This window comes from Pelodiscus sinensis, chromosome 3 (assembly GCF_049634645.1).
Source record: "Pelodiscus sinensis isolate JC-2024 chromosome 3, ASM4963464v1, whole genome shotgun sequence".
In the NCBI taxonomy this organism is placed as follows: Eukaryota; Metazoa; Chordata; order Testudines; family Trionychidae; genus Pelodiscus; species Pelodiscus sinensis.
In genome coordinates this window covers 147,686,673-147,712,447 of record NC_134713.1, presented here as the reverse complement: position 1 = coordinate 147,712,447, position 25,775 = coordinate 147,686,673, and the positions used below count along the sequence as shown (strand labels likewise).

Here is a 25,775-nt window from a genome sequence, read left to right as displayed (position 1 = left end):
TGAATTAACATGACACAAAAAATGGAAAAAAAAGTCATAACCTGAATAACCACTGCAGAAGGTGGAAGCTAGACCCCTACACTACTGACACATCAACTTATTAACCACAAAGCACTCACATTACAACATCCACTTCAAGGGGAGAGGTTTATTTAAAAAACTAAACCTGGTTTTTAAAAGTGCCTAGGGATTCTGAGGAGTCAAAAATGGAGTGCTTGCTTGAGACACCTTGAGGCCTGGTTTTCATATAGCGGGCAATCAGCACTTCCTGGAAAAAAACAGGTCCCTTTAAGACTTGCAAGCTGAGCACCCAACCATACATTTTGAATGTGTAGGTCTTGGAGCCCAATTTTGACATCAGATTTATGATGCAATTCCACGGGAGAAACAAGTGATGAGTGCACCGTGGACTGGAGTCACTTGGGAACTGCATCTAAGTATCTGAAGGCAGAATTGGCCTTTACCACCTTATACCTTGTGATCTTAGAATAGTTACAGACTGTTTCCCGAACACCTGAAAATCCCTTCAATAAAACCCTATCCTGCAATTGTGCCAATTCCAATCTGAACTCCAGTTTATCATTTTAAACCAGTTTGAAATGCAACAGTAAATAAGTAACAAGTGCAACTATTATAAGCCTAGTCTCAGGTAGACAATGTGTATTCTTAACAATTGAATTAATTCAAACTGAGCAATCACACATCCATGGGTTGGGTATCAGCAGAGCAACCTTCAGAGAAAGCGAGCAAAATCCTGACTCTCTGGATGCCAATAACAAAACAACGATTAGTTTCAATAGGAGGACCAAGGTCCTTAGGAGACTCACAAAGGTTAGGCCCAACCTGTAGGTTTTAGACAATTGTTACAGGTTGTGCCTCTGGTAGGACCACAGATGTCCCTAGACCACAGAGCTCAGGTACAGGCAGTCCCCGGGTTACGTACAAGATAGGGACTATAGGTTTGTTCTTAAGTTGAATTTGTATGTAAGTCGGAACTGGCTCCAGATTCAGCCGCTGCTGCTGAAACTGACCAGGGGCTGACTACAGGAAGCTGGAGGCAGAATTGCTCTGCCCCCAGCTTCCTGGAATCAGCCACTGATCAGTTTCAACCGTGGCTGAATCTCGAGCCTGGGACAGAACAGCTGGGCTGCCAGGTAGGTCCCTGCAGGACCAACCCGGCAGCACCCCAACTGCTCTACCCCAGGGTCCACAACAAAAGCCTGGTCTGCTGTGGGGGGGGGGCACACTAGTTGCGCCCCCCCCCCAGCAGACCAGGTACATGGGGAGCAAAGCCGCAGCGGCGGCGGGGTGCCACGCCTCTGAGGCTTTGCTCTGGCAAAGCGTCAGAGGCGCGGAACCCCGCCGCCGCTGCAGCTTTGCTCCCGGTGTCCCTGTTCTGCTGGAGACGGTCCCCAGCAGACCAGGGGCACCTGGAGCAGCTTTTCTCGCCCCGGAGGTCGAGGTGGCGGGACCACTGCGCTCTGGGCGGTCCCGCTGCCTGCAAGCTCCGGGGCGAGAAAGCCCCGTTCGTAAGTGCGGATCCGACATAAGTCGGATCCGCATAACTCGGGGACTGCCTGTATAGGGAGATCCAGTGGGGAGGGTGGGGACTCAGCCGGGAGCCAGAGGGCAGGACTTGGAGGGGTGGGCAGCATGGCAGGGAGCTCTAGCCCCTGCTGCCAGGCACTAGCAGGGGCCCACCTGTGGCAGCCATGGAACTCTGGCCCTGGAACTCAGGGACAGCAGTGACAGCCGCGTAGCGCTAGTCCCCTGGCTGCAGAGCTCTAGTCCCCCAGCCGCAGAGCTCCAGTTCCCCGGCCGTGCAGCACCAGTCCCCCGGCTGTGTAGCACCAGCCCTAGCAGCAGCCAGTGTGCTCTATCCCCAGCCATAGAACTCTGACCCGAGTGGCAGCCATGACCAGGCAGGCAGCAGCAGTGCCATACTGGAGCCCTAACTGGGGGCAGCAGGACAACACAGGCCATGTTGGGAGGGACCTCCCCTGGTCTGGCAAATCCCCTCATTAGGGACCAGTCAGGTCCCGAGGGTGCTGAACGAGGGAGCCAGATGTGCAATCGGTCCTTTCTCAAAGAAAAAACAAAAACAAAACCTCACACACACACTGTTCTCCAACATTAATAACCTGGAAACATAAAGTATGGGAAAATGTTTTTAAAAGGAAAATGACAGCTCAAATCAAGAAATGTATTATGTATGAGGACCATTTTTAAGCTTGAAGAACACAACACACAGAGACAGAGACAGACACAGAGACAGACACACACTTGACCAAACACAAACATGTCTTTTAATGGTAACAAACACAGGCTGTGAATTAGATTTGTTACTACGTTTATGACTACTTAAAATAGTTAATACTTTTGTTCGTGTACATTAAAGGTTTTTTTTTAAATACGTTTTAGGGGAGACAAATATTTTTCAAAGTTCTCATATGGCAAATCACAAGATTATGTCTTATGAGTAAAGGGACTTAGTAATATGACAACACTATGTTAAGCAGAGTGATCTGATTATTATATTCCTCTCTTTAATGTCTCTCAATCTAGACAAAACTTGCTGTTGTAATGGTAATGGCTTTGTCTTTGATATTTACATGGCAAGGGTTTGTAAACCAGTTAAAACTTTCCAAGTAGTTAAAAATGTTTTGTGGTCTGCCTGCAAATATTCCTCTTCACTTCTTATAACCCAAAGATTGGAACATGACTGCTGTGCACAGACCAGAAAGAGCCTGCACTGCAGGAACTGCACAGGAAGTAAAAATGGTGAAAAATAATAGGGATTGTTTCAAGTCATGTCAAGTCGTGCTGCTGTAAGTGTAAGATCATCCCTTTATTTTCACATGACACTGACACACACACACACACACACACACTTTGTACACATACTCCAGGGGTAGCCTTCCTCTTTTTCCAATGTTAAAACTCCCACTGGGTTCCAAAGAAGGCAATGCAGTCCAACATGGTAACTCCAACCCTTTGTTTGCACAGCCCCTAAGAGACATCCCTGTCCTAGCACACTATAAATAATCAATAGTCTAGATACTGAAGTTTTGTATGTAAATGAAGTCAGAGAATATAGTTTAAAGCAGGGCTACTCAATACTTGGCCCATGGGCCACATGTGGCCCATTGCCCTTTTGTTTGCAGCCCGCAGTGCGGTTTTGGTTTACACAGGGCTCAACACGTAGCCCGTAGGTGGGATCCTTTGACCATGGCCTCCACTGGAAACACGCTCCACAACAGCAAAGCATCTCCCAAGCAGGGTGAGCACTGAAAGATGCAAGTGGACAGGCTGGCCGGAACAGATGGGTACAGGGTGTCGGTGTTTCTAGTAGGGATGTGAAGGGCTAGTCAACTATCTGATAAGTCAACAGGATAGTTGACTACTCACTCACTCCCCCTTGCTGCCTCTATTAGATAGATAGAGGCAGCAAAAGGCAGGGAAGAGGAAGGTACTTCAAAGCGGCAGCACCGCACAGAGCCCAGAGTCCCGGGCTCCATGAAGTGCTGTCACTTTGAGACACTATCACGGTGTTTCAAAGGTGCAGCACTACTCAGCTGATCCTGGGCTCTGTATGGCACCACACCTCTGAAATGCTGCCATGGCGTTTCAAAGCAACAGTGCTGTGTAGAGCCCAGCATTTCAAAGTGGCAGTGCCAGGATTAGTGCGGACCTTCCGCTTTGAAATGATGAGGGGAGCCCAGGATCAGCTGGAGAGTCCCCAGCTGACCCCGGGCTCCACGTGGCATTTCAAAGCGGCTGGAACCCAGGATCAGCTGGTGACTCCCCAGCTGACCCCAAGCTCCATGCAGCATGCCAGCTTTGAAATGTACAAGAGTCCTCAGCAGGGACCACACTTGGGCCCAGCTCTTATGCCAGAACAGGGCCAAAAACTCCAGGGTATCCTGGATAGTTTCCCACAGGTCCTTACCGAAACACCAGGGTGGACCAGCATAGTCCACCACCCCATAGTGACCGAACCCGGGCGCCAGATGAGGGACCAGATCAGACCACTTCCCCGAAAGTTATGGGGGACGGTGCGGGGGAATTAGACAAAATGTTATGATGGGGAGTGATAGAGGAATCTTGCAGTGCATGGAGGAGCCCTATTGTGTTAGTCCCTAAGAATGACGGCACCATCCGCTTCTGTATCGACTTCTGAAAAGTCAATGCCATGTCCAGGTTCGACGCCTACCCGATGCCCCGAATAGATGAGCTGTTGGAGAGGCTAGGCACCGCCCAGTACCTGTCAACGATTGATTTCTCAAAAGGGTACTGGCAGATTCCCCTAATGGAAGATGCCTGTGAGAAGACAGCATTCTCCACGCCTTTTGGGTTGTTCCAATTTAAACGGATGCCCTTCGGGCTCCATGGGGCCGCTGCGACATTTCAGCGGCTAATGGATCGGATACTCCGGCCCCATGAGGCATATGCGGCAGCCTACATAGACGATATAGTCATCTTTAGTTCAACGTGGCCTGAGCATCTGCAACGGGTAGAGGGACGCCGGACTGACCGCCAACCCCGCTAAATGCCATTTCGGCCAACAAGAGGTCTCGTACCTAGGATACACGGTTGGGGGGGGGGGGGGGCCGAGTCCAGCCACAGATAGGAAAAATTGAGGCCCTACGGCAGTACCCAGCCCCGATGACAAAACGTCAGGTCAGGTAATTTTGGGGGTTCGCCAGCTACTATCGGCGGTTTGTGCCGGACTTTGCAAACCTGGCGGCCCCGTTAACAGATCTAACCTGAAATGCAGCCTCAAAGAAGGTACGGTGGGATATAGAATGTGAAAGGGCCTTTAAGGCCTTAAAGCGGCGGCTGACACAGGCCCCCGTGCTGGCACAACCCAACTTCACCAAACCCTTTATTTTACAGACAGATGCCTCCGAACGGGGGCTTGGCACCGTGGTTTCCCAGCAGGAAGCGGGGGAAGAACACCCAATCGTATATGTAAGCCGTAAGCTACTTTCGCGGGAGCAAAAGTACTCCACCATAGAGGAGGCATTAGCAGTTAAGTGGGCCATTGACGTTCTGCGATATTATCTCCTTGGCAGCTCGTTCACAGTGGTGACCAACCACGCTGCCCTCCGATGGCTGCTGGCCATGAAGGACTCCAATCCGCGCATCCTGAGGTGGTACCTGGCTCTGCAGCCATATCGTTTTGAGGTCTGCCACCGGGCGGGAATGCGGACTTCTTTTCTAGGAGCATGGGTGAAGGACATGAGACTCACGGCGGGGCGGGACCAACTCTGAGGGGGGAGGCGTGTGACGGGGCGGGCCGCCTTCACCCCGCGGACGTGGACCCACCCCGCATTGAGCCCGCGGTCGCCCTAACACTCTTTGGGACGGCCCGAGGCAGAGGGGCGAGATGCGGCGTATGCTCTGCCGCCGCTGCTCAGCTGAGCAGCGGCGCTACGGGTTCATGTTCGGCGGGGAGCTGGAGGGTGGCGTCCGTGTGTGTGGCATCTGACGTCACGACGCCAGGACGCTGGGGCGGGCATTTTAAAACCCACTGGGGCTGGAGCAAGGGGGGGAGAGAGGCAGGGACGTGGGAGGAGAGGAGTAGAAGGAGAGGTGCACAGGAGTGGAGAGGACAAAGACAAGGGGGTAGGAAGTAGCCCAGGGCAGGACAGGGCATCCGGCGTGCTGGTGAGTTTAGGGCAGATCCCCCACCAGCAGGACAGGACCGTCTGATCCTGTCTTTAGGGCCCTGGGCTGGGGTCCAGGAGAGAGGGCGGGCCCGGACCCTCCTATACCCCCCCCCCCCCCGGTCGGGGAGGAAATTGAGGACAATTGGCGGACACTGGTGACTGAGGGAGAGACCGAGAGGGAGACGGAGAGTGGGGAGGGATACCCCCCTCCGTTACACCAGCACCAACCTCTTTTCCACTCTGGGTTCTCCACTCCCAGAGCACCCATTGAGCTGGCATCTCTGGTAAAAGTAATGGTGCTGGAAACCTTGTTAGCCCTAGCTCCAGCCGCCCGGGGAATGAAGGCAGGAAACGGAAGAGGTGACCAGGTTCTGTACTGGATGAAAAAGATGGCTCCAAAAGCTCGCCAGCAGATAACACATCTATGTCAGTGAAACAGTTAGTATAAGCATCAAACAGGCAAGTGTTTGCTTCGCAAATGTAAAAAAAGACAGAGAGCTCCAAGTTTATTAACACTGTGTGCAGGTGCTATTCTATGTGCAATGTGTGAGCAATTATAAAAGCCATTTTCTTAAATACATAGCAGAGATTTAAACCTAGATCTCTGCAAGAATTGCTCATGACTTCCAGAGAGCGGAATGTGGAGGAAGGACGGCCCTGTGCTTGCGGCACGAGTCTAGGCCTTGCCCGGGTACAAACAAATCACTCGGCCTCTTCCACATGTTTAAAGGGGAACAACAGCACTTCCCTGCCTCATGGGGTGTTGTGATGAACTGAGGAGAAAGACTCCAGAGTGTGGAGTGCTCGGTACTGGGGCAGGAAGCATATAAGAACCACAGAAAGTTAGAGCCAGGATGTCACCCCCAGGTAGTATTGTTGCACCACTTATTAACTTATTCTGACAGAGCCCAAAGGGTCTATGTCTCAGCAGGAAACTTCAGTTTCAGAAACCTGTTAGTCTCCTCCTGTGCTGCCTCCATTGAGGAGTCTCTCCTCTCTTTGCCACATGCAAGAAGAGAAGTGCCATGGACCCCACTTCCTGAAGCACTGTTCAAATACCAAGTGGAAGACAGAGTAGGTCTTCCGACATTTTTTGCAGAAGAGCAGGTGTGCTCTTTCAGAAGCCCCTGTCTTCCTTGTTTCACAAGGAAGAAGGGCTCTTCCAAAAGAGGAGGTTTTTCTAACATTTGGACCAGCATAGATGGGCCAAATTTTGGAAAAGCCTCTTCCGAAAAAACAATCATAAAAGTAGCCTGTGGTAACCTCCCTCCAAATAATAATACAGTACTCTGAAATGTAGCTCGTGCCACTTGTGCATTTACTCAGCGACAGAAACTTTGAGTAAAATACATAGGGCCAAGGTATCTTTTCTCAGCTAAGATCAAGAGCTTGGGAAAGGAACCTGCAGCCTCCCTGATAGACTATACTTTGGAACTGAGGCATCTCTAATGGATGACAAGGGATGATGTAGACGGACCACAAAGACAAATGCAGGACGAGGTCAGGGGAAGCACTGGCTTCTTTTACCTGATGGACTATGCTTACCTGTTTGTTGTTCCAGGAAGACCACCAGACCAAGGAGGACACAGGACGGACCACATTGCAAGGAGTGCTTGACCCATGAACTTGTGAACTTTGTCAGAGACTAAGATTCTGCTTTGCTCTGTGGGTTGTGCCCCTGAGGACATTTATTGACTGAGTTTTAACTACCCCCCACCTACATTTGAGACAAGCCATCCCTGATGGACAATGAGGGATGACGATGCAGAGGAACCCAACGGGGGACGAGGTCAGGGGAAGCACTGGATTCTTTCACCTGGCAGGCTCAGATCACTTGTTTGTTATTTCAAGTAGACCACTGGACAGAAGAAGACGCAGGATGAACCACATCGTATGGCTCACTCCACCCATGAACTTATGAACTGGACTAGAGACAAAGACTCTGTTTTGCTCTATGAGTAGGATTGCCAGGTGTCTGGTATTGACCTGGACAGTCCGGTATTTTTGCCTCCTGTCCGGTAAAAAAATTCAGAAAATACCAGACACCTAAAATGTCCAGTATTTTCTGATTTTTTCCCCGACAGGAGGCAAAAAAACTGAACTGTCTGGGTCAATACTGGACACTTGGCAACCTTACACACACTCAGCAACTGGGCCCAGCTCCCCTCTTCCCCTGCTTACCTGGCTCTTCAGGGGAGCTGTCTGGCCCGGAGCAGGAAGACAAGATGGCCGCCAGCTGCTGGCAGCCTGTTAGGAGAGGCAGAACCCAGCTTGTTCTTAAAGGGCCCATGCAACTCTTGGGGATCAATAACTTTTCTCTGTTCAATAACTTTGGTCTCCCCTCCCCCCCTTTTTTTTTCAACAGAATTTTTTCCCCAGTGGTTTTTTTTGGAGGGGGGTTGGTATTTTTGGTTAAACCATCTGGCAACCCTATCTATGGGTGATGACCCCGAACAGACTTAGGGTATGTCTACACTACAGCGCTAATTCGAACTAACTTAGTTCGAATTAGTTAATTCGAACTAAGCTAATTCGAATTAGCGCAGCTAGACTTAAAAACTAGTTCGAATTAGCGTTTTGCTAATTCGAACTAGCATGTACATACAGAGTAGACCCTGAACAGAGGTTAAGGATGGCCAGAAGCAGTGCCGGCAGGGCATCAGATGAGGACTTAGAGCGTGGAGCTGCTGTCTCAGGCTAGCCGAGGGCTGTGCTTAAAGGGACCCGACCCCCATCCCGGACAGACAGTTCTCAGGGGTGCCCCGCTTGCAAAGCAGTCCTGGCTTGGAGTGCCCTGAGTGCCCACACTGGGCACATCACAGCACTCGGCCATCACCCCGGCTGCACTTGCCACAGGCTGCCATCCGGGGGGAGGGGGCAATCGGGGGGCTGCAGGAGAACTTCCACCCCCAGAAGCCCGCAGAACCAGCCCAGTCCTCCCCATCGGGGGCGCGTACCCCATTCCTCCCTCACCTCCTTCCACTTACCCTTCCCTACCCCCCCTTCCTGATGTACAAAATAAAGAAAACGTGTGTTCAAAAATAGAATCTCTCTTTATTGAACAAAACTGGGGGAGACTGGGAAAAAGAGGTGGGAGAGGGGAAGAGAGAAGCTGGGAGAGGGGAGGGCAACTAAAATGATCAGGGGTTTGGAACAGGTCCCATATGAAGAGAGGCTAAAGAGACTGGGACTTTTCAGAGTAGAAAAGAGGAGACGGACGGGGGATATGATAGAGGTCTGTAAAATCAAGAGTGGTGTGGAGAGGGTGCATAAAGAAAAGTTCTCCATTAGTTTCCATAATAGAAGGACTAGAGGACACCAAAGGAAAGGAATGGGTAGCAGGCTTCAAACTAGTAACAGAAAGTTGTTCTTCACAAAGCAAAGAGTCAACCTGTGGAACTCCTTGCTGCAGGAGGCTGTGAAGGCTACAACTAGAACAGAGTTTAAAGAGAAGTTAGATCAAGTCAAGGAGGTTGGGTCCATGGAGTGGTATTAGCCAGGGGGTAGAAATGGTGTCCCTGCCCAAAGTTTGTGGAAGGCTGGAGATGGATGGCACGAGACAAATGGCTTGATCGCTGTCTTTGGTCCATCCCCTCCAGGGTACCTAGGGTTGGCTGCTGTCGGCAGACAGGCTACTGGACTAGATGGACCTTTGGTCTGACCCAGTACAGCCATTCTAAGCTCAGGGCTCAGGGTCGGGGGCCTCAGTGGACGACCTTGATTTTCATGCAAACTTGCTCCTGGGTGGCCAGGCTGGCAGCTCTCCTGCCCTAGACGGCCACTTTCCTGTGCCTAGTGCGGGGTTCGTGGACGAGGTCTAGGCCTCTTGCGGTCCTGGCCAGGCTCCCGAGAACCGCCAGCCTGGTCCCAGGAAGAGGCGGAGGGCTGAGGGGCAGCGGGTGGCTGGCTCATGCCGTGCCAAGTGCAGGGTCTGCTGGCTGGGTGCTGGCAGGCTTGCACCTGGCACGGGCACCGTAGCCAGCCTGTGGCCCTTTAAGGGCCACCAGGGAAAGCTGGGGAGGGCTAGCCTCCCACTAGTTCGAATTAAGGGACTACACAGCCCTTAATTCGAACTAGGAAGTTTGAACTATGCTTAGTCCTCGTGCAATGAGGTTTACCTAGTTCGAATTAAGCGCTGTGTAGTCCCTTCGAACTACACATCCGTTAGTTAATTCGAACTAACATCCGTTAGTTCGAATTAACTTTGTAGTGTAGACATACCCTTAGGGACTAAGCCTTAAATACCTCCCCGCCTACATCCGGCACATGGCGGGTTACACCTATTGCTTTTAAATGTGTCTGCTTGCTTGTTTTTGCTGTAAGCCACCCTTCCCCCCTGGATTCACTGTACTTTATCTGGTTAAATTTGCCTTTGCTTTTAATTTGTTTTAAACATTCACTCAATACAACTTTTTAATCTATTCTTTGGAATAATTACACAAATCACTACAGCTATGCTGGAGATGAACTGGACATATGGAATCAAAGGGAATTTCTGAAATTTATACCTGAGGACTGTCCTATGAAAGAACCCTAGAAGTTAAAATCTCAGTTGTTGTTGGTTTGTTTTTAAATACTGTGTGTAGCACTAGTTAGGTAAGATCACTTTTTAAATTAATTTCTTTTAGCACATTTACAATCAGGGGTAGACTTCCATGCCTCCAGCTTACATTTTTCCAGTCAATGAACACCTATAGTTGGCAACCACTCCAGACAAAGGTTGTAGAGATCAGTCCTCCCATAGTTCTACCTGCTCACTCCAGACAAACAATGCATGAAGTGCCAATGCAGCAAAGTTTTAACCTTCCATTTAAAAGAGAAGTGTGGTCCACCAGACATAAGACATCTGCAAGAGTTTGTAATGGGATAGCAAAACAGCTGCTCAAGGAGGACAGAATGGAAGGAAACGTGAATCCAGACATTCATGACTAATTAAGTGAGTGACTGATTAACAGAGACAGATTCTGCTCTCAAACCAAAGTTATTCAAGAATAATTCCACTGACCTCAAGCGGACTCTCCCCATGAGTCTTGGGTTTCTGAAACTTACATCTGTCCCACTAAAAGCAGCCTCACAAACAAATTCAAAAGCTGCCTATTGCTGTACACTAAGAATTGATGAGTTTAACGCTAAGATGATTAGTTTAGTCATATACAACTTTCTGGAAACGGATGAAAACTCATCGCCCATCACTGGGAATTAAAATGATCCAGAATCCAAATGGAACTCATCAAATTCACAAAAGCAGCTATGTAAATAGATACCAGGTTTAGCTTTTAGTTTCTGAAAATATATGAGACTAAGATTCACTTTTTAGAAGGGATATATAAGCTAGTTGATTCTCTTACCCTTGAGAAAGAGCAATACTACACCACGGACTACTTCTGGTTCAGGGCTCCAGGCAAGTTTATTAGTTATAGAATCATAGAATCCTAGAGCTGGAAGAGACCTCAGGAGATCATGAAGTCCAGCCCCCTGCCCAAAGCATGACCAATCCCAACTAAATCAACCCAGCCAGAGCTTTGTCAAGCTGGGACTTCAAAACCTCTAGGGATGGCGATTCCACCACCTCCCTAGGTAACCCATCCCAGTGCTTCACCACCCTCCTAGGGAAATAGTTTTTCCTAATCTCCAACCCAGACCTTCCCCACTGTAACTTGAGACCATTGCTCCTTGTTCTGCCATCCATCACTACTGTGAACAGCCTCTCTCCATCCTCTTTGGAACCTCCCTTCGGGAAGTTGAAGGCTGCTATCAAATCCCCCCTCACTCTTCTCTTCTGCAGACTAAACAAACCCAAATCCCTCTCCTCATAAGTCATGTGTTCCAGCCCCCTACTCATTTTGGTCGCCCTCCACTGGACCCTCTTGAATGCGACCACGTCTTTTTTTTAACGGGGGGCCCAGAATTGGACACAATACTCTAGATGTGGTCTCACCAGAGCCGAATAAAGGGGAATAATGACATCTCTGGATCTGCTGGCAATGCTCCTCCTAATGCAACCTAATATGCCATTAGCCTTCTTGGCTACAAGGGCACACTGTTGACTCATATCCAGTTTCTCATCCACTGTAATTCCCAGGGCCTTTTCTGCAGAACTGCTACTTAGCCAGACACTAAGTTAACCAGACACTTAGATAAAATATAAAAACAAAAAAGTTCTTCTACCCACAAGGGCTACAGATCCCATAGACTTTTCTCCTACCTCACTCAGCCAGTGCCCTGACCCAGGGATTCCTATAGGAGTCTTCCTTTTCCCATCCATTTTCCTTTTGCCCCACCCATTTACCTAGGAGTCATCCAAGAGCTGGGGCTCCAATTTCTATTCTTTGTAGTTCACCAGTCCAACAGAGCATTTGCAGGCCTTTACAAGGGCCAGCTGCTCTTCAGGGAATCATTTGTCCCCCTAGCATCAGCTGGGAGGCAGCTAACTAGTCAGTGGGGAGACTGGGCTCATCTCCCTTTTATCTGTGGAGGTTTCCTGGTGTACCATAGTGGAAGGAGCATAATGCACCAAGAGATAGTAATTCTTCTCCCACTCATCAGAAATTAGTAGCCTGGCTTTTTAGGAAGAGAATATATGAAACTATCCACTTGTTCAGTGTCACACGTATCAAATGTTATCTCTACACTGTTACATATCACCCATATCCATAACATAGAATGGGAATTCAACTCTGAAGCTACTGAGCAAGTCTATTGTGGGAGGCTGCAGTGTGCTGGTATACTTGGAATGTTTCTGCTGCAAGTAGGTCCTTCACCAGTTGCTTCATCAATCAGCACAGACATTCCAAATGTACGTCATATGGGGCAGGTGCAGCAAACCTCTTGGGACTGGAAAGCCAGGGGAGAGAATCAAGTCCATTATATGCTTTGCTCTCTTCTAATACCAACTGGCGATGCTGATTAAGTGATGTCATCACTGGAACCTTTATGTTACGAAGAGATTGGATTTGGGATCTTGGTCACCAGTTCTGACCTTTCAGGCCTTTTCACCCATGGGGAAATCTGCAGGTACAAGAAGGCCTACACACCTTGTCTAGTCTCTATGCTCTGAACAGAACGAGAGAGAGAGAGAGTGTTATAGTCTGCACACTGCTATCGCCCTTACAAACCAGATTAATCTTTAAATAAGCTATAGGGTCCACAACAGAGTCAAGCTCTAAAGAAAGTCACCAGAAGGAGTATTCCCAGGCTGAGAGCAGAACATTCTGGAAAAGACACCAGTCCCTGAGGCAATGTACAAGATCCCAAATCCAATCTCTTCCTAACATAAATTGATTATGGCAGAGCAAGAAGATGCCACAAATCATGATGTAAAGAAAAACTCCATTAGCCTGCGAGTAGCACTATACAGTGTTAGCAGGCAAGCAGCTATGCTATTATGATTAGTTTACAATATCGCACTCTTAAACAGGAGTAGGTCATATTCCACAACAACACCTAGTCTATGTTATTACATTATCACAGAGATGAAAATCAGAGAAATAAGAAGCAGGAACCCCACTAGGAACCCCACTGTTATATAATTTCTTCTTATCTAAGTATACAGATACAGTTACCTAATATAATACAATACTCACAAGCCTTTTCCCTGCCTCCCTCTGCTTGTGGGACTCTGATGCAAGGTGGAGAGCGGGAAACTTAGAAGCAAAGATTTAGACAGAATAAGTAAAGTAAAGCAAAGAGTTTATGTGAAAGGAAGAAATACTTGACTGAGGAAGAAGACAGAGCTTGTGTTCGAGTTCCAAGATTCCTTATCCCATAGCTTTTATCCATCTTTTTACATCATAATACCCAGCCTCTCAATTACCAAAAACAGCTTTCCGCACCCTGAGATTCTGTGGGTAGGTCTACTCGATTGAATGATGATACTGGGACATCTTTTGATTATGCATGAATTAAATCATCTGTTCCCTTCCTCTGCCCTCCCCCTCCCCCCCGACCCATTCCCAGACATGGGAAAAGTGGGAGCTTTGCGGTTAGGTGCAACAGGCCTGTTTCCTTAATTCAAGATGTTGGTTAGCTGGGTCTTGTAGATTTTGACTTATTTGGACTTATCCTTTCACATAAACTCTTTGCTTCACTTTATTTATTCTGTCTAAATTTTTGCTTCTAAGTTCCCCACTCTCCACCTTGCACCAGAGTCCCACAAGCGGAAGGAGGCTGGGAGCATGGTATTATATTAGGTAATTGCATCTGTATACTTAGATAAGCACAAATTATATAACCAACTTTTTGTTACTGTTGCCTTCAGAGGTGATTCAATCAATTTGTGTAATCGGTGCTGTATGCTTTATTCTGTTTGCCATCTTAGTACCTGCCGTAATAAAACTTGTTTTAATTTGGTACTATCCTCATGGAGGGTATGTCTACACTACCCTCCTAATTCGAAATAGGAGGGTAATGTAGTCATACCACAATTGCAAATGAAGCCCGGGATTTGAATTTCCCGGGCTTCATTTGCATAAAGCCGGCCGGCGCCATTTTTAAATGCCGGCAGTTCGAACCCCGTGCCGCGCGGCTACACGCGGCACGGAGTAGCTAGTTCGGATTAGGCTTCCTAATCCGAACTAGCTGTACTCCTCGTGGAATGAGGAGTACAGCTAGTTCGGATTAGGAAGCCTAATCCGAACTAGCTACTCCGTGTCGCGTGTAGCCGCGCGGCACGGGGTTCGAACTGCCGGCATTTAAAAATGGCGCCGGCCGGCTTTATGCAAATGAAGCCCGGGAAATTCAAATCCCGGGCTTCATTTGCAATTGCGGTATGACTACATTACCCTCCTATTTCGAATTAGGAGGGTAGTGTAGACATACCCTGAGAGTGTGGGTGCTGTAGTGGACCCCCAGCTCCACCTCCAAACACAGAACTCCATAGTTCTCATACATTGTAACCTGGGGTATGGTGCTCACACCTACAATCTTCTAGTCATATTGGTAAGCCTCACCCACATACATTCCACTATACTTCTCCTCAGGGCTACACCGGGCTTGAGTTTTGCAGCCATAGAGGAAATAGAATATGGGCCTCTAGACTCCAGAGAACCTGAGGTTTCATGGGGAAGGGACATTCCAGCTAAATGGATCCCTTGGGATGGGCTGCTAGTATTCCCCATGCTGCACCTGAGCTCTGTGTCCTCCAAGAAGAGGAAGGAGAGGAGGTGATCAGGACTGCTGGTTTTCAGGAGTGTGTTTAACATGGGGGGCGAATCTTGGGGAGCGATTTATGAATCACTTGCAATCCACAAAACCCCTATTCAGCTGCTGCCTAAACCTGTAGGTATTTAAACTCACTATGCTCGTCTGCCTTGCTCTAGGCATCCTTACCCCTACATCCCAGAGTAATCCACAGACGAGAAAGAGATTGGCACTCCTCCTCCTCCTTTTTTGCCTGTGGGGCCCAATCCAGTAGGCGTACGCTGAATACACCTGTCTCCACACAAGGTGTCCGGGGACAGGGGCAAGCAGCCTCCTTTAGCCCAGTGGTTAGGTACTCTCCTAGGGCATGGCAGACGGTAGTTCAAGTCCCACTTTATCTGCTGAGGAATTTAAATAGCTGCCCGCACCTCTCAGGTGAGCACTCTGGGTTAAGATGTGAGGCTCATTCTGTCTCTGGCCTACTTATTTAAAGTGGAACAACTTCAACAGATGACACAAAGGGAGTCCCACACCACAGTATTTTGTAATCCAATGGACAAGGCCCTCTCCTGAGGGAAGGGACCCCATTCAGATCCCTCCTCATTGAGCAGAAGGTAGAACTGAAGTGGAGTCTTCCACATACCGGGGAATACCTGAACCAGCAGGCTAAAAGTTACAGAGGAAGTCATCCTCTTCCTCTTTCTCAGCCCAGTAGTCAGTTGTGTGGTGCTAAGCAAGTGCCTAACGCAGCCTCACTTTCAGGAGAGGGGTTCCAAGCTATGAATCACAAGCACAGATGGGCATTTCCCTGCAGCCCAGATTTAGATGCTGAACTTTTGTCAGAAAAGGGGCTTAGCTCCCTCCATTCCTTTTTGGTATCTCCCACTGGCTAGCTCAGGCATCCCTCCCCCCCCCCCCCCCCCCCCCCCCCCGGAATCAAACCCCTAATCTCTGAGGATAGACAGATCATTAAATATAATATGGTTACTAATGCAAGCAGAGAGACAAGTAGAATGTGACGAAGAGCCAATAAACCTGCTAGTCTCAGCAGGAAATGTTAAATTGAACACCATGGTTTATATGCCTGATGCCTACCTAACTCTCACATGCCAATGCGAAAGCTACATGCAAAAGAATTTGTTCCTCACCAAGGATTTTCAGTGTTTCATTCATAAATCAGTACTGAGATACAACAGGTAGGGGGATGGAGAGGGAGATGAGCTATGAAGTCCCGTCCCAGATCTGAATTTCTCCGAAGTCTCTCATACACATGTTCTAGTAATCTAGGTGAAATCCTGGCTCCACTGAAGTATGTGGGAAAATCTACAATTGAACTCCAAGGATTTATTTAGAGAATATCAAGGTTGTGCAATTAATATTATTTGTGTTTATTACTATATTGCTTAGGCACTATACTAGGCACTGCATCCAGTATGTAGGTAGGCTTGCCTTGAATAACTTACACTCTAACCAGAGAAGACAGACAAGAAAAAAAAGACAGGGATCGACCAGAAATAAAGGACTCAGTGGCCAGGAAAGCCTTTAGCAAGGTTATGAAGTGATTTAAGATTGCTTTGGATGATGCAGGACTCTTTAAGAGCCCCTCCTCATTCAATCTGCATCTTATAAGATTGACATTAAAAGGGTCGTAGAGCAGTTTTTAAACTAAGGGCTGGGGGAAAGTCAACAGGTGTGGAAGGAGCACATGGATCGGACAGAGACATCTCTTGGGGAGGCTCTATTAATAGAGATGCTCTATGTCCTAGTCAGAAGGAGAGGATAGAAGAATGGGTCAGATCAAAGGAGTCACAAATTAAAGAGAGTCTAACACATCAGGAAATGGCAGACAGATAAATAGTGATAAATTATTAAAGTGCTTATACGCAAATTCTAGAAGTCTAAATAGTAAAATGGGTGAACTGGAGTGCCTAGTTTTAAAGGAGGATATTGATTTAATAGGCATCACAGAAACTTGGTGGAATGAGGACAATCAATGGCACACAGTCATACCAAGGTACAAAATATATCGGAAGGTCAGAACAGGTCGTACTGGTGTGGCAGTGGCACTATACGTTAAAGAAAATGTAAAATCAAATGAAGTAAAAACCTTAAATGAGCCAAAATATTCCATAGAATATGGATAGTAATTCCATGCTCCAATAATAAGAATATAGCTGTAGGGATATATTATCGACCACCTGCTCGGGGCAGTGATAGTGACTATGAAATGCTAAGGGAGATTAGAGAGGCTATCAAATTTAAAAACTCGATAGTAGTGGGGGATTTCAACTATCCCCACATTGACTGGGTACACGTCACCTCAGGACAGAATGCAGAGATAAAATTTCTTCATACGTTAAATGACTGCTTCTTGGAGCTGCTGGTTCTGGAACCCATAATGGAAGAGGCTATTTTTTATTTAGACCTAAGTAGAGCACAGAATCTGGTTCAAGAGGTAAATATAATGGGACCTCTTGGAAATAGTGACCATAATGTAATAACATTTAACATCCCTGTGGTGGGAAAAATACCTCAGCAGCCCAACACTGTGGCATTTAATTTCAGAAAGGGGAATTACACAAAAATGAGGCAGTTAATTAAACAGAAATTAAAAAGTACAGTGACAAAAGTAAAATCTTTGCAAGACACATGGAAACTTTTCAAAGACACCATAATAGAGGCCCAATTTAAATTTATACCCCAAATTAAAAAAATACAGTAAGAGAACCCAAAAAGTGCCACCGTGGCTTAACAACCAGGTAAAAGAAACAGTGACATATAAAAAGACATCTTTTAAAAAGTGGAAGTCAAATCCTAGTGACGAAAACAGAAAGGACCATAATCTTTGTCAAACTAAGTGTAAAAATATAATAAGAAAAGCCAAAAAGGCGTTTGAAGAACAGCTAGTCAAAAAAATCAAAAAGTAATAGTAAAATGTTTTTTTAAGTACATCAGAAGCAGGAAGAGGGCTAAACAACTAATGGGGCCCTTGCACAATCGAGATGATAAAGGAGCTCTCAAAGATGATAAAGTCATAGCGGAGAAGCTAAATTAATTATTTGCTTCAGTTTTCACGGCTGAGGATATTGGGGAGATTCCCAAACCTGACAAATCTGAGGAATTTTCCAGACTGAGGTGTCATTAGAAGAGATTTTGGAACAAATTGATAAACTTACCACTAACAAGTCACCGGGACCAGATGGCATTCACCCAAGAGTTCTGAAAGAACTCAAATGGGAAATTGCGGAATTATTAATTGTGGTTTGTATCCTATCCTTTAAATCGGCTTTTGTACCTAATGATTGGAAGATAGCGAACATGACACCAATATTTTAAAAGGGCTGTAGAGGTGATCTGGCAATTACAGACCAGTAAGTCTAACATCAGTACCGGGAAAATTAGTTGAAACTATAGTAAAAAATAAAATTGTCAGACACATGGATGTAAATACTTCGCTGGGAGAAAGTCAACATGATTTCTGTAATGGGAAATCATGCTTTACTAATCTGCTAGAATTCTTTGAGGGGGGTCAACAAATATGTGGACAAGGGGGATCCAGTGGATTTAGTGTACTTAAATTTCCAGAAAGCCTTTGACAAAGTCCCTCAACAAAGGCTCTTTAGTAAAGTACAGTAAGTTGTCATTAGATAAGAGGGAAGGTCCTTTCATGGATTGATAACTGGTTAAAAGCCAGGAAACAAAGGGGAGGAATAAATGGTAAGTTTTCCGAGTGGAGAGAGGTAACTAGTGGGGTACCCCAAGGGTCTGTCCTGGGACCAATCCTATTCAACGTATTTATAAATGATCTAGAGAAGGGGGTAAACAGTGAGGTGACAAATTTGCAGATGATACCAAACTGCTCAAGATAGTTAAAACCAAAGCAGCCTGTGAAGAGCTTCAAAAAGATCTCACCAAACTAAGTGATTGGGCAACAAAATGTCAAATGAAATGTAATGTTGATAAATGTAAAATAATGCACATTGGAAAAAAAGAAACTCAACTATACATACGATATGATGGGGACTAATTTGGCTACAACTACTCAAGAGAGAGCTCTTGGAGTCATTATGGTTAGTTCTCTGAAAACATCCACTCAGTGTGCAGCATCAGTGAAAAAAGCAGATAGAGAGTTAGGAGTCATTAAAAAGGGATAGAGAATAAGATAGAAAATATCTTATTGCCTCTGTATAAAACCATGGTACGCCCACATCTTGAATACTGTGTACAGATGTGGTCGCCTCATCTCAAAAAAGATATATTGGTATTGGAAAAGGTTCAGAAAAGGGCAACAAAAATTATTAGGGGGTTGGAATGGGTCCCATATGAAGAGAAATTAAAAAGATTTGGACTTTTCAGCTTAGAAAAGAAGAGACTAAGGGGGGATACAATAGAGGTCTATAAAATCATGACTGGTGTGGAAAAAGTGAATAAGGAAAAGTTATTTACTTATTCCCACAATATAAGAACCAGGGGTCACCAAATGAAATTAATAGGCAGCAGGTTTAAAACAAAAGGAAGTTTTTCTTCACTTAGCGCATAATCAACCTGAGGAACTCCTTACCAGAGGATGCAATGAAGGCTAGAACTTTAACAGGGTTCAAAAGAGAGCTAGATAGAGTAATGGAGGTTAGGTCCATCAATGGCTATTGGCCAGGATGGGTAGGAATGGTGTCCTCTGGAAGTGGAAGACAGGGGAAGGATCACGTGAGGATTACCTGTCATGATCCCTCCCTCTGGGGCATCTGGCATTGGCCACTGTTGGCAGACAGGACACCGGTCTAGATGGACCTTTGGTCTGAACCAGTATGGCCATTCTTATGACATGTTCACTATGCAGCTGAGCAAATGGCACATCCGTGCACAGCACAGCTGCTATATCAGTGGTGTTTGGTGTGTTTTCATGTTCCCCTAAGTGCCAAATCAAAAACCAGGTTCACTGGAATGCTCAAGGGCACTTCTCAGTGAGGGTTGTTAACCTGCTAATTTTCAATGTATATTTTGTTTAGATTACAATGCCATTTGTCATGGATGAACTACAGTGCACTAGCTTTCAAGATCCTTCACAGCCTATCCTCACCCCACCTATTCATTCATCATTCAGAATGGTGAGGTCACTGCCCACCTCCACCCAGCCCATGAGGCCAGTCACCATGCCCTCTTGTCAAATTTTCAAGCAAACACCTGTGTGCTTTCTCTCATTCTCCCCCAGGTATATTGTGATGTCCACAGGTTTCAAGAGCTGGTGTTCCTTCTAGGTGAGTTCTCACCACATTAACCCAGAGAGAGTCCCATTTAAACCCCACACTTGTACACATCTGCAAAACCACTTCATTATCCGCCGTCCAATCTTTCCTCAAAACTCTCCTTTGCTGGGATGCATACAGAAATTTTTTTGACTAATGTCATCTGTTTCTTTGGATACAGCCAAACTGATGTGGGACTACACCTGTTGTCTCTTGTCTTACAATCTAAGTATAAATTCTTTGGGGAAGGGGCCATCATTTTGATCTGTGCATGTACACCACCTGGCAAAATGGTGTCCAGGCCTGGGGCACCTAGGTGCTTTGAAGCAATACAAATAATAGAATATGGTGCTTTTCTCCACTAGGATTTTACACGGAGATAACTATAGCATGCTATAGTTATCTCAGTGGTAAAAAAAAAATCTTTGTGGAAGTGAAGACAAATCCTTATTTGCATTTCCATTGCAGCATTAGAATCATTAACAAAGAGTTGAAAACATATAGGTGGTGTTTTCAAGAAATTATTTGTGATGCAAAACAGTTGCTTAGAAAGAAAACACTTAGGCAACCTTAACTCTAGCCATTTGCACTCATGCTATAGCATAGACACACACTTCATGACATAGAGGAAAGCAACCACTGTCACAATTTTCTTCAGGTCTCAGAGTTCTGCCAAAGCCTAGAGTCACTTACTTTAGCCAGGTATGCAGCATTTCTTATTGTCTCCACCATCTCTCTGCCTGCAGGGTGCACCTTTGCCACATGCATCCACATTCTCTCCCAAGTCTGCCCATCAATAGGGAAGCCACTTTTATTGACAAGGAAAAGCACACCCCCGTCTTTGTCTTCTTCTTCCGAGCCCCCGTTGTTGGCTGTGCTGACAGGCCGAGCATGAGTGCTCCTTGATCGGCCCCCTTTGGCTCCTTTGGGATGGGGGCAGTGGTGGGCATTGGAAGTAGAGCCCGTCATGATGCGTTTGAATTGCTAGAGCAGTCCAAGTAGGAAATGTGTATACAGTTCAATGCCACAACAAAGAAGCCTTCATCTCACTTGCTGCCACAGCAATCAGGCAAAGGAGTTGTTATTAGCTAAAATTAGCCAGTGTGAGTGCTGCTGGGTTTGTTCTCTTGTGGGCTGAATCTAAAATCAGAAGAAAGTGACAAAGAGAAAGCATGTTAGCAGCAGAGGAGCAGAGCTTGTGTACAACAGTCAGCTTACTGCATCCCGAAGGGTTGGCAGGCAAGAGGATAGCAACATGGCTAGATCCCTTCCGTGTCAGAGAGTAGCACTTGACAATGGACTATGGAATAAGGCGAAAGAGGCAGCTAAGACTGACAGACAAAAGAACAACAGCGATCCATACAAACACCCCTCCTGAGGCATCACACAAGGAAGACTATAGTTCCTTAACTAGGTCTCACTCCATATTGCTCCTGGGCTTCCCACAGAGAGATGACAAGTGGCCTGAATCCGGCTAGATCCCTCTCCATATCACACCTAGGGCTGCCAAATGAATACACGCTAGCACTCTGCTAGATTCCTGTCTGCACCACTCGGGGCCATTTGGCACAAGGGGAAAATGGCACAAGGGGAAAATGTGAACGTAATCTATCCCCCCCTCCCCCGGAACCAAAGCCCAGAGACCCTGCTCTCCATACTCATTCCTCTTTCCCCAGAGGCTGGGGATCTGTCAGCCAGCAGCAGCACAGAGCCAGACTGCAGCACCAATAGTGTGATACTCGGCTCAGCTCGGGAAGGGTCGGTTCGCAAGCGATCCCCAGCAGCAGAGGGCTGGGCGCCTGCCTGCTTCCCCAGCTGCAGCCGCCCATTCCACACCCCCGACCTGCCCCCTTACCTGGTCGCAGCGGGATTCATTGCACCGTGGGCCCTCCGGGAGGTTGGGGCTGCTGTTGCCTCTTGCGCCTCAGTCCACGTTCCATTATCAAGTGTTACTCTCTGACACGTAACCATGTTACTTGGCAGCCGCCGACATTCTGAACGCCACTATTGGCTGCCGCAACAAAGAAGGGCTGGAAGGCCATGCCCAGCAGCTTTGCAGAATTCTGGTTGGCTATGATCTTGCCAGGGGGAGGGGCCACAGGGGAAATCTTATCTTTTGGAGCTGGAGCTGAGATACTATCAGTGCGTTTGATTCATAAATCGGAGTGTACACTAGACATTTGCAAGTATATGAAGATTAAATCTCTAGCACCCGCAGTATTCTGTGGCGGAACATTTATTTAACATTCTGTACTAATTATTCTGTGCGAGGTTAGATGATTTATTTCTCTGTCAGCCACAGGCTTCAAGACACCACACAGCTACTCTCCCTGTCCCAAAGAGTTGAGAGTCCACAACCAGATCCGTATTAGGTGACCTTTGCATCTATACAGATCCAGTTACAAACCGTGGTCTAAAGCAATGATTATTATAGAACTTCATTGCACTAAAAACCGACTTCTGACAACAAAAATTACTGGAGCTAGCATATCAAAAAATGGCCTGGAGCTAGCATATCACTACCGCCTCCATAATGCCTTGTGGTTTGTTTTTAAATAAGGGGCAGCAATTGTGATTCTCCCATCAGTGTTCGCAGGACACTTCTCCACCTTGGCATACAACTCCCAAAGCAAACTACATCCATTTACTTTCTTCCCCAGATTCCTTGCTCTATACACAGCTGTTAATTTCACTGTGCAACACTTTCATCATTCAGATGATCCATGCTTGTAAAACCAGCTGCTCTCCTTTTTCTTCCTTAATGTGCTTTGTAAATTCCAGTAAGGGGCTCTGCAGCAATGTAAGTTGCATGCATTTAGGAAGGGCACCCAGATGACAGCGATCACCCCAGTGATCACCCCAGTAACCACGGCAGAAGTCCCTGACACTTTTAAAAGTGCTGTATTTTCACCAATGTATGTGACACTAAGGATTGATCACAATCCACTGGGAGCAAGCACAGAGTGAAAGGGTAGTCTTGTGGGCAAGGCATTAGAACAAGAGTCAGGAGAGCTTCTATTGTGTGTGACCGAAGGCAAAACATTTAACTCTTATGTGCCTCCGTTCCCCATCCATAAAATGGCCCTGCCTGTTGTGAGGATACTTACATTAACATCTATGAGACGCTTGGATACAGTGAATTCTTGTGTGTGTGTTGGTAGAACAGTGATAGAAATTTTTAAAATTGCAGTAAGACCAGGTCCAAGAACAAATTAGTTCTTCAGTTGCACTGAGCAGAAAATAAAGATGAGTCAGAAAAATCAACTGGACATGCCTAAGTGGTTATACCTATGCTGCTGAGTATGGGAGATAGGTCTGATTTCCAGAAGCTCAAGCGTTCACTGAACATACATGTTTGCATGGCATTTCCTGTGTGTGTGCATACAATTCACATTTCTGAATGTGCAACTGGCCAGCTAGATGTAGAGACACCCACTGCACATGTACAGTCACAGCAACTGCTTACTTATATAAACACACCCTACCCTTAAGAACTGCAACTTTTCTGTAATAATTTTTAAACTGCCTTTTGATTCTGCATTAAACCCTTTCTAAAGTATTTCATTATTCCTCCCTAAAGTATTTCTGTACATTGTCTCTTGCTGTTGTCTGTGACCCAAACAATTATATAAGAATTTTTTACTCCAACAAAACATGGAGGACATGGTATTTCATGTCAGGGCTCCCCATGTGCTATTGATTTCCAAGTTTGATTTTCAACAGAAACAAATGTGTTAGGAGTACTTGTTAGCTGTGTTGACCTCACTGTTTTGGTTAAACTTTTGTCTGGCCTTTGACAAAATTAGGGAATCATAGAGTGGCTGATTGTTAGTCTGAAGAGTTTTCATTATAATTTTGATTTTGTAGTTATAGAACAGAATCATAGACCACTAGAACAGGAAGGGACCTCAAGACATCATCGAGTCTAGTCCCCTGCCCTCACAGCAGGGCCAAAAACTGTCTAGATCAGAGCTACTCAAATTTGGAAGCCCTGGGGACCAAAATGATACTCATGGCATATGCCGAGGGCTGCAACATAAGCGTGGTTGCATATATATGCAAATATATATGCTAATATATGCAAATATCTTCTTTCACACTGACAGGCATGAATACAAAGATCAAGGCAAGACTACACAACACGCAGGCCCCATTTAAGTCAGTTCTGCTGATGTTAATAAAAGGCAATATTTATGCACTTTCCACCCATATGACAGCACTTTTAATGAGCAATGACAGTCCAGGAATTTAACTACTAAAATGCATATCAACAGAAGACCATTATACTGACTCCTTTTTTGTTTTGGCTCCCACCCGTGGGCCATGTGTTCAGCCCCACATAAACCCAAACTGTGCCGCGGGCTGCAAACGGGCTGTGGGCCGCATGTGGCCCATGGGCCACCACGTTTTAAGTTGTCCTGGTCTAGACCATCCCTGATATATGTCTATCCAACTTGCTCTTTAGTATCTCCAGAGATGGAGATTCCACAACCTCCACTTATTCCAGTGTTTAACCACCCCAACAGGAAGTTTTCCTAATGGCCAACCTAAACCTCCCTTGCTGCAGTTTAAGCCATTGCTTCTTGTCCTATCCTTAGACACCAAGGAGAACAAATTTTCTCCCTCCTCCTTTTAACACCCTTTTAGATACTTGAAAACCGCTATCATGTCCCCTCTCAGCCTTCTCTTTTCTAAACTAAATAAGCCCAATTCTTTCAGTCTTCACTCATAGCTCATGTTCTCTAGACCGTTGATCATTCTTGTTGCTCTGCTCTGAACCTTCTCCAATTTCTCCACATCTTTCTTGAAATATGGTGCCCAGAACTGGGCACGATACTCCAACTGAGGCTTACCAGTAATCAGCATAGAGTAGAGCAGAAGAATGACTTCTCATGTCTTGCTCACAACACTCCTGTTAATGCATCCCAGAATCATGTTTGGTTTTTTTGCAACAGTGTCACTCTGTTGACTCATATTTAGCTTGTGGTCCACCATGACCCCTAGATCCCTTTCTGCAATATTTCTTCCTAGATAGTTGCTTCCCATTCTGTATGTGTGAAACTGATTTTTCCTTCCAACTGGAGTACTTTGCATTTCTCCTTATTAAATTTCATCCTGTTTACCTCAGACCGTTTCTCTAGTTTGTCCAGATCATTTTGAATTAGACCCTATCCTCCAAAGCACTTGCAATCCCTCCCAGTTTGGTATCATCTGCAAACTTAATAAGTGTACTCTCTATGCCGATATCTAAATCATTAATGAATATATTGAACAGAACTGGTCCAAAAACAGACCCCTGCAGAATCTCAATTGTTATGCCCTTCTAGCAGGATTGTGAACCATTAATAACTACTCTCTGAGAACAGTTATCCATCCAGTTATGCATCCACCTTATAGTAGCCCCATCTACGGTGTATTTGCCTAATGTATTGATTAGATCATGCGAGACTGTATCAAATGCCTTACTAAAGTCGAGGTATACCATGTCCACCGCTTCTCCCTTATCTAGAAGACTTGTTGTCCTATCAAAGAAAGCTACAGATTGGGTTGACATGATTTGTTCTTTACAAATCCATGCTGGCTGTTACCTATCACCTTCTTTTCTTCCAGATATTTGCAGATGAATTCCTTAATTACTTGCTCCATTATCTTCCCTGGCACAGAAGTTAAACTGACTTGTCTGTAGTTTCCTGGGTTGTTCTTATTTCACTTTTTTAAAATG

The 25,775-nt window shown here is 46.2% G+C and overlaps 1 protein-coding gene across 1 annotated transcript in view; it reads right to left on the bottom strand.

Annotated features, from left to right (window-relative positions):
• VASH2 (vasohibin 2) overlaps positions 1–22,078 on the bottom strand; it is a 100,632-nt gene extending 78,554 nt beyond the window's left edge. The window contains exons 1-2 of the mRNA XM_014575269.3: positions 21,909–22,078; positions 20,747–21,193 (exon numbers count right to left, since the gene is read on the bottom strand). Coding sequence (XP_014430755.1) covers positions 20,747–21,022 — 276 coding nt within the window. The 5' untranslated portion in view covers positions 21,023–21,193; positions 21,909–22,078. The remainder of the gene's footprint in view (positions 1–20,746; positions 21,194–21,908) is intronic.
• Between the last annotated feature and the right edge of the window lie 3,697 nt (positions 22,079–25,775).